This window comes from Passer domesticus, chromosome 12 (genome assembly GCF_036417665.1).
Source record: "Passer domesticus isolate bPasDom1 chromosome 12, bPasDom1.hap1, whole genome shotgun sequence".
Taxonomy (NCBI): domain Eukaryota; kingdom Metazoa; phylum Chordata; class Aves; order Passeriformes; family Passeridae; genus Passer; species Passer domesticus.
In genome coordinates, this window is record NC_087485.1 from 10617506 (window position 1) to 10630305 (window position 12800).

At 38.7% G+C, this 12800-nt stretch overlaps 1 protein-coding gene across 5 annotated transcripts in view; it reads right to left on the minus strand.

The window, feature by feature from the left end:
- Nucleotides 1–3490: 3490 nt before the first annotated feature.
- Nucleotides 3491–12800, minus strand: part of CHD9 (chromodomain helicase DNA binding protein 9) — a 71592-nt gene continuing 62282 nt past the window's right edge. For all 5 annotated transcript variants that reach the window (XM_064387255.1, XM_064387256.1, XM_064387254.1 and 2 more), the window contains exons 34-38: nt 12010–12149; nt 11294–11515; nt 10380–10508; nt 8253–8357; nt 3491–6947 (exon numbers count right to left, since the gene is read on the minus strand). In XM_064387255.1, coding sequence (XP_064243325.1) covers nt 6084–6947; nt 8253–8357; nt 10380–10508; nt 11294–11515; nt 12010–12149 — 1460 coding nt within the window. In that variant the 3' untranslated portion in view covers nt 3491–6083. The remainder of the gene's footprint in view (nt 6948–8252; nt 8358–10379; nt 10509–11293; nt 11516–12009; nt 12150–12800) is intronic.

Below are 12800 nucleotides of genomic sequence, written 5' to 3' on the forward strand. Positions count from 1 at the left end.
GCGCGCAGGCGCACGCTCCTACCACGCACCGCCAGGCGCGCGCGCGGCAGTGAGCGGGAGCGCGCCCGGCGCGCGAGCCCCGGGAGGGGCGGGGCCGGGGCCGTGAGGGGAGCCCGGAACGGGCCGGGAACGGCCGGGCACAAATACACACACAAATATGTACACAAATATATACACAAATATGTACAAATATGTACACAGAGTGCGGGGTACGGGCTGTGCACAAATATATACACAAATATGTACACAGTGTGCGGGGTACGGGCTGTGCACAAATATGTACACAAATATATACAAATATGTACACATAGTGCGGGGTACGGGCTGTGCACAAATATGTACACAAATATATACACAAATATGTACACAGAGTGCGGGGTACGGGCTGTGCACAAATATGTACACAAATATGAGCACAGGGTACAGGCTGTACACACACACACAGTGCGGGGTACAGGCTGTACATAGGCAGGGAGGGGTAGGAAAGAGAGACAGAAATAGCTCCCACTGGTCAAGTCCCAACCGAGCAGAGAGGAGGCTGCCAAAAATAAGATTTAAGCCCTAGAGGAGGTACGTGTCAATTAAGTGATCAGGAAAACAGGCTGCATTTGATTAAAAGAGATTTATTGATTCTGTCACCTTGATTTTTTAATACTGGTATTTCATGAATGCTGAAAGCTTCAGGGGGGGGGAAAAAAGAAATGTCAAGAAAAGATGATGTGACTGACCTGAGATGTGATTCAGGACACACACACACACTGGAACCCAGCACTGAGAACTGCAGGACGCCCGAGCTGGCACTGGAAGATGGCGATGCCAGCAGGGTCTCCCCAAACCTGCAGCCCCCAGACTACCAGAACAACTTACATTAAAAACGAGTGATCAGGTTCTATTTAATCTTACATATTTTTCTATAACATAGAGGAAGCTGTGAACTTTGCAGTGGGCCAAGTTCCTGCTCTGAATTATGCAGAGCATTGATGGGAAGCTCTCTGCCATCCAGAAGGCTATATAAATGATGTAGGGCTTTTCTGTTTAGCTACATTTACAGTATCTACTAAAACACAAAGCAGCAATAACTTATTACAGCATTTAATTTCTCCTGAGAAATATTCATCTGCTCTTTAAAATCCCCTCATATAAAAAAAGGGAAGATCAAACCCTCACAATATTGAAAGATAAAGCTGAGGTTAAAGGGAAGGTTATTATGTTGTGATTACACCTGTGTACTTCCCTATGGTTTCATGCATCGGACTTCATGAAGAAATGGTTTGACTTGACTGCTCTTGTGTAGAAAACTTTTTTGAAAAGTTTTCATTTAATGGTGTACTGAAAATTAGACAAGAACCATTTTAGTGAAATCGTTTTTATTTCTGAGGACTTAGCTTCACTTATTTCTCCACTTCTACCCTCTTCCCCTCCAGCTCATCCATTAAAAAGATACAAGAACAATAGTTACCCTCATATAGCATGTTAATTATTTGAATGATTTTGATTGCTGCTAGATCTACCAGTATGACAAGTAACAGCCATGAAGGCCATCTCAGCCCCAGTCCCTCACAGCTGCCTGGCAACCCCCCAGTAACATACATTTTTTTACTGTCCTGTAGTCACAGAAATCTTCCCCATGAGCATGCTCTTGCCCCCTGCTTTGAGCTGCTGCACACAGGTCAAACACCATCAAGCACAGGAGCTGACAAATCAAATGCTTTTATTGTCTGAGAGCAGAAAAGTGTCAGGACTGTTTCCAGTTTTGGTGAGCACTAGGGAATAGATGATGACACTGTAGCTGTCCTTAGGATGCCAAGAATTTCCCAAACCAGCCTCCCTGTGATTCATGAGACCTTACCTGGAGCACTAATGAGAATTGTGCACTGTCAGGTCTTGCTCACACTGGAAGCACACAGGAGGCAGAGCAAACGAGTCCTCATTTTCCAGTTTAACTCCATGAAGGATCTTGGGCATTACATTCTCTTTCCTTCCTTGCATGAAAGAACCTGAAAGGAGGCAGCATTCAACAAAAAAAAATCATAAAAAGAACTTGGAAAGCTGTTATCTTTATTTCCTTTTCCTCTAAATGTAACAAAGAAATTATACTGCCTGTTTGTGTAACATTAGGGACATTTAGATAAGCCAGGACAGTTATTTTGTAAACTCCTGTGGCTACATCAGTACAATTAGTCTGCTCCACAGACAACACCACCAGCCCAAGGTCCCAACAACACACAGATGTAAAATTTTAAACGTTGGTCAGCTACAGCAGTGTAAATCCCACATTGCACTGAAACAGCCTGCTCATGTGGAGGGTAATTACAGGTGTAATAGAACTAGATCAGAAACTATCTATAAAACTAGCTGTTAGTAACTTGCATATCACAAATAATTTAATGTAACACTACTGTGCAGATCCTTTCATATTAACCCTGAACACCAGGCACATTTCATCTTGTTACAGCTTGCATTAGACTCCCATCAAACATTCATTTTAATGGGTCATCAGCACAGTCACACTGAGCAACCCATAAAAAATGTATTACTAAATAACATGGCACAAATAATTTCTTCAGACACAAAATAAAACAAATAGGATAGGACATTTCCCTGGACCCCTTGTTAAGAGTCTTATCTAATCATCATACCCCATATATTGTTTGGAAAAATTTCAAAGGAGTGCCAGAAATTAACCACCAATATAGTGCCAAGATCACCTGTTCTTGGGAATATTTCCACTGAAAAATAGCTCCTTATATTTTAATTTATAGACCAAGAAGACTGGATTCTAAAACTAATTTTAAAAAGTACTATTAGAGACTTTGCAGGACTTTCATGGAAGAAGAGAAGTCGAGAACAGAGCTCGTGTATATGTGGACTATCACCTGTGTACACATCTGCAGAAGCTCAAAAAGGATGATCAGGATATGAAGACACAATTCAGACTGAAATAAATAAGGATACCATTGTATCATTCAAATGCAATGCCAGGTGGCACAGGACAAGCAGGAGACAACTCGGGTTCAGGTGCAATGTCTGTGCCCTGTGTGAAATACATGCAATAGTTAAGTGCTGTGTACACAATTAAAAGCATTAATAAAGATGTGGAAAGTAATGCAAAAGTTTTTTTTTTAAAAAAAGACTGAAAAAGTACTTACTTCCCTGCCAACATGCTTATTTAAAAATAAGGTACCTTTTGGCCCAGAACCTAGAACATACATTCTTTTGTAACCATAAGTACTGAAGGTGGGACTAACAGCTGGTTTGACTGTAAGATAAGAGAATTAGAGACAACTGATTCCCAGTAAAATGATACAAGAGAAAACCATGGTCTTGGGCAGTAGGTGTGTTATGTCCTCGGCTTGTCTGCAGGGCTTTTTAAGGTCTTAAGAATAATTTCAGTTTTAAAACTTAGCACTGAAAGTTGAGTTTTGCTGCTGGAAGATCCATGTTTAATCCTTACACAGCATTATTTTCACATATTGAGGCCGACATCACGGGTAGTCAAAGAATATGTTTAATAAAAAATAATTAAACTTCCATTTGCTCTATAGAACATCATAGAAAGTAATTCAATAAATTACAAATGACTTTTTAAGACGCTTGTTCAACTACAGAAAGCAAATTCAGACTACACAGAACACAACTGGCAAATATTGCAAATGTCCAAAAAAAACCTGGACTAAGACTTGGATCATGAAGCCTGAAACAAGGGATAGAAATACAAGGCAATAACAGCTAAGGTTTTTTTAGTAACTACCAACACACACTTTATCATCACCTTGGATATCCTTTTAATTTTAACTTCAGTATTAGTGTAATTCTACTGAGGTTTCCTTATAACCCTTAACTTTATACAACCGTATTTGCATATAGTTTAGCTGATAGTGGGACACATTTTTTTCCCCCTCTGGATCAAACTGATGAAAAATAACCCAAATATAATTATGTTCAAGTCTACACCAGCCTTCATTACTTGAAACTGTAATTGCCTTATTACATAGAAAGAATCACTAGAACAGTAACCAAACTTACTTGACCATAATAGGAAAATACTTTATTTCATAAATCTGATATAAATTAGGTTTTAGCCACAAGATTTAGGACTTGTTTTGTGGGGGAAGGGTGGGAAGTGATGGTATTGTTGACATACTCCATCAGCAAACAAAGTTAATAACTGCTTGTAAAACTTTGGCTATTTCATAGATGCATCCTAGTTAAATAAAAGTGCTATATTACACAAAGGGCAAAATATTAAATATGAAATACTTTTTCTTTTAATGATGAAGAATTGGCTACCCCCTTCTCTTGGCAGTTTTTCATTTTTACTATTGCTAAGACACTGCATGAAGGGCCAAAAATCAGAATACTATCTGGGAAAATACGTAACCAGCACAATCCAAATGGTACTTGTATAATTGTGTAATTACATCTAATACTGCTTCTAATCATGGGGCTAGTTATTTTGCACATAGAAACTTATATTTCATTGGTAAAGTTCTTGATAAAAAACAACACAGTTGTTTTACTGTACAAGCAAGCAACAGAACTATATCAAAATATACAGTTTTTGTTTTTTATTTTTAAATTTATCCCTTTGTAAAGCTTTTTCCATGACTTTCACTAGTACCTGTATCTATTTTCTCTTAACACTTGCCTATTCTTGGACCGCAAATGATGTAACCAAGGTCACCTGAAGTCTCAGTCAGTTCAGAAGTTCTGGAAATGTGAATCTGGGCCTCGACCGTGTCAGAGTAATAGCAGCTTAAGAAGAAGGAGGAATCATATCACACATCAAATCTTAGACAGATTTTATATAGTAAAGGGTTCTAAGGATTTGGACTTGAAAGAGATGCCTTATGCCCTGTTACTGTGGTTTCTAGGAATAATTTGTCTTCCTTACTATTCAAAGTGCTTTTTTCTTCAGTGGGTAACTCAGCATAATATATGAAGTGATATCCCAATAATGATTTTGGATAATATTTAGTCAGATTTCAATCTGCAGAGAAGTTTAAACTCAAAAGGAGCTCAAAACTATCTGTACTTTATTTACCATTATTAACTGGGAACTCCAGGAGGTTTTATGACATAAAACACAAATAGAAATCTACACAAACAAAGCAAACAAACATTTTTTACATGAATTATGCAGTGTTGAAAGGTCTTTTCAGTGGCACTTTATGACAGTTTGCCTCTTCTGAGTCTTGGGGAAACTACTCCTCATTTTGGGACTTTTAATTCTGCAGAGGGAGCCCAAAACTTTGCAAGGTGTAAACTAAATAGACCTACATGGTGCCAAGTAGCATGGGATAAGACAGTTTCTGCTTTATTTTCCCCTTACTGCTGTCAAAGAGAACAGCTGCAATGAGGGGGAAAGAAAACCCCAACAGTCTTATCTCAAGTAACTCAGATTTTAACATGCTATACAGGATGTCTTTAAAAAACAAAACAAAACCTGAAAACAAGTAATAGAAACCAATGTAAACTTCCTAAACTAACTCAGCTGAGGTAACAGGTAGCCAGTTTAATTGGCTAATTGGGAAAAATTTATCTTCTTTTAAACACACTTGTACCTGAATTGGAAACAGCAGTGCATCACAACACTAGAGCATTTTCATGTAATTAAAGCAATGGATGGTGATGTAGATTCTACAGCTTTCATGACATTCATTAGCTGCCCAAATTATTGCTGAGTTTTGATCTGTAAATTATAAGTGTCAAGGAGGCTGTAAAACTATATTCAAATTAAATCAATAATATGCATAAAGTATTCTGTGTTCACTGCAAATATATTAAATATACAGCTCTTACTTGAGCATTATTTTCATAAAATTAACCCCCCAACAAAATTATAATGCCTTTTGTTGTAATTTTACACCATTGTGTATTTGATAGTACATACAAGTTCAGAAACTTATGAACTTCAAGAAATATTACATGCAAAACGTCTCTGAAAGCAGTTTGCACTTCTAAACAAATACTGAAATGTTCGGTCAGTAAATCATTGATGCACTCAACACTGGGTTATTTACAATGAAATAATTAAAGAATAAATTCAAAATCAGTTTATAATTTAAGTGCAGAGTCTGGGGTCAGTCTTCATCGCTCGAATCCGAATCCTCAGATGAAGACGATGTACTGTCAGATCCAGATGAAGCATCTGCTTTCTCTGAACCCTCATCTGTGCTGTTTTCATTGTGAGAGCTTGGCTCTGTTCCCCCTTTGTCTTCCTGATCTCTAACCCTAGAATTTTCCTCCTTTTCTTCTGTGGGCTTGGCTGAGCCTGTGTCATTGCTTTCACTGTTCTGTACATCAAAAATATTAGACTGAGACAAAGCTGGGATATGAAGATTAAGGCCTGGAGTGAGAAGCATCCCTGGGTAAAGTATGTTGGACAAAAGTAAAGGGTTAAGAGAGAGAGGATTGGCAGCTGCAGCGGCAGAGGATGTCGAAGGAGAACTTGAAACAGAGTTTTCACCACCAGTATCCGTGTTTTGGTCTTCTGTCCTTTCCTTCTTTGCATCTGTCTCCTTTGAATCGTTTCCCTTTTTCTCCTCCGAAATGGATTCTATGGACTTCGTCAGGAGTCCTCCCATGCCCAGCAGGTTTGGCAACCCGGCCATCCCTGACAGCAGCATGGGGAACATGGCAGCCACGTTCTTGGCCTCTCCCGCGGCGGCGAGGCCGGCCGGCATTCCCATCAGTCCGGCCGTCACCTGCAGCGACTGCAGGTTCTGCAGGTTCTGCTGCAGGGCCTGCAGGCTGGGCAGGTCCACTCCGGGCAGCAGCCCGTTGGCCAGCAGGGGGTTCACGGACACGCTGGCGGCCGAGGCGGCGGCGGCGGCCGCCGTGGCCTTGGCGATCTCGCTCTTGGGGCGCCGGCCCCTGCGGCTCACCTCCTCCCGCACCACCGGGCCCGTCAGGATGCGGTCAAACATTCCTTCGGGGAGGAAGCCCTGCGAGAGACACAGCGCGCTTTAGTGCTTTCTGGGAGCTTGAACATGGCAAAGGAAAAGCAAACAGAGAACTCAAGCGTACAGAGCGGTGCCAAAGGCCTCCAGACAAGACCCCGGCATTTGTGCTGAATTTGTGCTACCACATCCCAAATGTCTAAGGCCCATCTCCACTGGGACGGCTACACACGGCTCTTCTCACACCCTCCCCTAACTCACCCTTCATGATTTCCTGCCACATCAAGCCAAACATAGTTAATTATAGGAGCAAGCCCAATCTAAGATCCAAACCAGCACTGCTTTGAAATATTATCACACAGCAATTATTTGACAGTTTAACTAGCTTTCAATTTAAAGTTAAATATGTGTGATGGCACACAGACCAACAATCTCTGAGCCATTTTTGTTTTTGCTAGTGTCTCTCTAATGTCCTCATATTTCATCTCATCCATAAACTGAAGAAAAAACAATAAAAGACTCAACCTGCATTTAAATTAAATTCATAGTACTGCTATTTAGGGTTTGTATAGCATTGCTTCACCACTTTAAGACCCCCTACCTAACAACAAAGAATTGCAATGAATACCAATATCCCCTTCAAATTTCCTTTTTAAAATGGCAACCATAAGATCAAATATTACTGAACACCATAGTACAACTGCCTTTTTTCCCCAGCAAGTAACTCTGATTTACATTAGCTTAATACAACTAGAGGAATTCAGCACTCAAGTTGTGTTCTTCTCTACTGTAGATAACTACTTTCTCAAAGTAATTCTGCTAGTATTTATACCTCTATTCAGAGGTATACACTATACAACACAACTTCTTGAAGTTCAAAATTTGTCCTTATCTTCAAGGCAAAACTAAATGATAGTATCCTCATTGTCCTGACTTCTCAAAAGTGCATGCTAAAAGTAAAATAAATATTTGAAATTAATAATTTTTTTCTTCCTAACTGGAACTTCAGAGAAACTATTCTCATTTTTACATGATTTCTTGTCTAATATCTTTCCTAAAAGCCACTGGGCTATATTTAAGACATGAAAAGTCACAGTATTACAGCATCTTCAACAAAATCTCTAATTTGGGGCTGCCAGTCACTGTTCCACCCCCTTTCTCCTATTCCAGCTGTGCCAGCAAAGCATTTACTGAACTAAGCTGGCAGAAAGCTGACACTGACTCATGTTCGCTGTTCATGTAATACCAGAAATGAAAATCACACCTCTTGGCATGCATTTTTTTTCTGTTTGCCTTGTTTCCTTTCAGACACATTTCATGTCATGGTTATTTTATTCTGCAAATACTCACAGACTGTTTTACCACTTCTCCCCACTCAGGAGCCACTCCATATTCTGGATTTTCTTTCAAGAACCTGCACAAATCCTTCAGAGGGGGAGCAAATGCACCTCCAACCTGAGAAGCAGAAGATAGAAGTCAGTAAATATGTGACAACTGATAAGAAAAAAGGCAACATTAATACCTGACATTGTTTCATTTTTACCTGTTAAACAGTACAGATAAAGCCTCACTTCAAATTAACATGAAGCATGATGCAGCTTTTGGCTGACTCCTGGTGATAGGTGTGTATGTCATTTGTTCTAAATCTACTAAACTCAAACTCATCTATTGAACTCAATTCAAGACTTCAATATTTGACATTCCTACTGATGTTTAATATTTAATATATAGTTAGACACGCAATGAATGGAAAAGCAATCACATGAACAGAGACCAGTGGTCCAAGTATTACCAAGAAGGTTGTAAATACAACCCTGTTAAAGTTTTCCTTTATTCAGTATATAAATTCTATTCTCTCATCTCAGTCAACTTCTAAAATTACTTCTTTTAAGAGGCTCTGCCATCATGAAGTAAGTTCTTGAGGTTTTTTTCATGCAAAAAAGGCCAATTTGAAGTTACTAAACAGCATACCCTAATAAAAGCATATAAGCAGGAAAGTAAGCTTTTAAAATAATGAGAGCTATTATTCAGATCCAGAAAAAAAAAGAGAACATTTTCCAGTTTCTGCTTTACTTTCTCTATAAACTGAAACTTAAACTCAGTATTTTCTAGGCTACTTTTGGTGCCTCACTCCCTGCTACTCGAAAGTATTACAGAACTAAAAAGGTAAATGAAAAAAAAAAAACAGGTTTGGTGATACACAGAAATGGGAGACAACTTATACATGGAAAAACTGATATTAATTAAGGATCCATGTACCAACTATGGAGTGGAAATATGAGAGGAAAAAAAGCCATCATGAAAACACAGGTTTTCACAGTAAACAGAGATCCTCTCACTCCTTGATTTTCAACTTTGACAAGATCCCCTCAAGGCACAGCTCTTGAGGAGCAGCCACAGATCTCAGTTTCAAGAGACTCACAACCATTCCAGTTCCCCTCCAGAGCTGCTTCTCAAAGCACTGAAGAGATTAAAGACTCAAATTCTGCCTCGCTCTCCTGTACAGATAGACAAGGCTCCTGACCTTAATATAGCAGCATACAAAAAAATCCCATCCTGCTTCCCTTGTAGCTGCTCTAACAAAAAGAGAAGCTGCCAGTGCCACAAGGGAAAGGGAAAATGCTCCATACACGGACACAACAGCTCAAAGATTCCCCCTGGATTGCTGCTCTGATGCTACACTGACATTCAAAGACACCATGAAACACATCTGGCCAGATCTGTTCAACAGACACCAGTAATGTTCTGCATGCTTTTCTTTAATATTGCCTTTAGCCTTCCCCAGAGCCTGTTCAAATGCATTGTGCTGTTCCCAAACTTTGACCACCTGCACAAAAATTCAATTCAATGCCTGCTCTCACATCTTCCACTGCTGCCTTTTCACACAAGAATTCCCTTTCTCCTTTTGTTCTCCTGTTCCCCTACCTAGAAAATTCACCTAGAAATGTGTCTGACAGCCAATACCTACTGGTGGATCTATAAAGGGCAAATGCCAGACATTACTGAAAAAAGCAAAAAGCAAAATCATCCAGAGGATTGTCTCAATTCCAAAGGACAAGTTTCTATACCAGATAGACTACCAGAACAATTTTAGTTGTGTCAAAAATAGTAATGGGAAGATCACAAAAAAAAATCCTCAAACTTCTGACAAAGTTGCCACTTTGATCACGTATTTTGAACGTGTATTTTAGTGGCCCTGCCTCTGTCTGAATCAATGGCACAAACACTGCACCATAGCGAGTGCTCAGTTCTATAAACCATGGGCTAAGTTTCTATTTGTATCTTACATAATTTTCATACTAGCAAAAAATTTACTAGAAGACTGTAATTGACGTTTTTGTTCTGTGCCAAAATTTTAAAACAAAAACCTTTCATTTGCATACTGGGAAAATATTAGCAAGTATAGTATATCAAGTTCTTCATCTGGAGTAACTCTTCATTTGGGGAGCATGAGAATGGGAACAATATCATGAATACCTTTCTTGCGTTTCTTCTATTTATGAGCTGAACACGTTCTTCACCAGTCAAACTGTTAACATCCAGTTTATTGGGGTTTCGACAACGGTGTCTTTTTTGTTTGGGCCTCCCATCGTGCAGCTGCATCCTCTGTTATAAAGGAATTAAAAAGACAAATATCCTTCTGATATAACTCTCTAAAAACAGTAAGAGCTCTGTGCATTCTCTTGAGTCAGGCATTTACTTGAAGCCAACTTCAACTTCAGAAATATTTTAATACCAGTAACCTATTCACTAATCACCATCATTTAATAAGCAGCCCACTAAAAAGCACTAGATCATCTCTCTGATGCCTCTGCCCATTACTTTACTAATTTTTCAGTTTTTAACAGTGCTTTAACTGTCTGGAATATTGCTGCTGCTTTGTATTATCTTCCTGGAGAAGGAAGGCTGTTATTCCAGGTATCACACATATGATTTTCTTACATTCTGTTAAACATTAAAAAAATGTCAAATTCAGAAGTAACAGTATGAGAAGATCATACCCACACAAACACCACTACCATGGCACTGTACTGTAGGTATGAGATGCATTCCACAGTAAGTTCTTTAATCCTTTTTCACATCACTAAATATGCTGCTACACATTTTCAGCTCCTATCATAGGTATCACAGTAATATGAGCTTTCTTATCCTAGATATTTTTTTAATAGTAAGTTAAATAGACAAAGATCAAATGTCTTGATTTGGTATTGCTTTTCTTGACAATTTCATTTGTGAGGCCTCACACTGTAAAAAGAAATGGACATTTTCATTTTCCTATGTGGAACAGAAGAACAAGGAAATAATTCCCTGTAACACAGAACACAAACCAAAATATATAATATGTGAAATATTGTACTATTTAGCTAGGGAGAGGTGAAAGAAATACTCACAGGAATACAAGCTCCTGAATCTTCAACATATCCAGGATGTTCTTTAAGCCACCTTTCTAAATCTTTTCTTTTAGGGGCATCATCACCTGCAAGCCTTGTTCCATCCTTCAGGTTAATAACAGGAACTGGGCTCTCTGCATCGAGCATGCCTTGGGACTGTGTGTAAGTGAGTGCTGGGTTTATTCCTGCAGCAACCTGGCAGGAGTTAATACCTGGATTAACCTGGAGAAATTTAAAACATCTGATTTACTGCACTGAAAACAAACCATCACAATTATTTCATGTATGAGTCAATGAAGGCCACAGTTTTGCAGATCACACTCAAGGACTGCTCATGCCACAGAAATCCCTTCAAGTCACTGCCCAATGAGGTCCCATAACAGATGTTACAAGGAAGGTATGTCCAAGTGTTGCTATGTCAAACCACAAATTTTTAGTAATACATTGTTAAAGTTCATCAGAATTAAAGTTACATTTTAAAAACAGTTATTGCTATTGTAAAAAACAGTTATTGCTATTGTATATATCTAATATTTAATGACACTCCACCAGTTTTCATCTGTGTAATCATAAACTATCAGCAAAAACATCCCAAACCTGAAAGTTTTGACTACAAGCTTTTGTGGAGCAGGGACAGCTGGTTATGCTCAGTTAAGGCACTTATAATACTAATAATTTTGATCTTATTTTTTGGATACAGAATGAAGTTTACTTACATGGTTAGGCTGTTTATTTCTATTCATAAAGAGGACATCAACCCCCTCCACATTCTTCCTTCTTCCTCGCCTCTTTTTGACTACAGGCTGACTGTCAAGGATGACTCCATTGGCACTGGCTGTTAAGTGACTGGAAGTACCTAATAAATGATGCAATCAAACTTGTGTCAGATGCTTGTTTTATAAAGAGAAACATATCTGAATACAAAAAGGAAATAAAATTATTTGAATTATTGCAAGTGCATGTAATTTCTATATGTAACAGCAAAGATTATTTGCCCTTTGTTTTATGACTGCTTAAAGCATCATGAATATCAGGTTCTGAAAGCCACTTTACTATGAAAATTCCATTACTGCCCCTGCACCCCAAATTTATCTGTACAGGGATCATGACCATTGAAAACTGCTGATATCATACACACAAAGAGGCAGACATTCCTAAATAAATGTTTAGCAAGACTTTAATAATTTGTTGCAAAATTTAAGCAGAAGCTGGTCTAAGTTAAGCACCCATTTCTAACATTTTAATCCAATTGTTAACTCGTTACTTCAGGCTCATTTTTATTTGTCACAGTATACCTGCTGTTATTTTGTTATGAAACAAGCTGTAAGCTTTTGGCTATAAATCAAAAATTGATTCTAATTGTCCTCCATGGCCTCTTTACAGGAGACACAAGGAAGATTACGAAGAGTCCAAATTGGCAGAGGCATAAATCTGGAACTCTTCATCTTTATTTACAAAGTAGCCACATTAAGTTCCGAGTTAAACTGATTACTGTCAGTGTACAGTG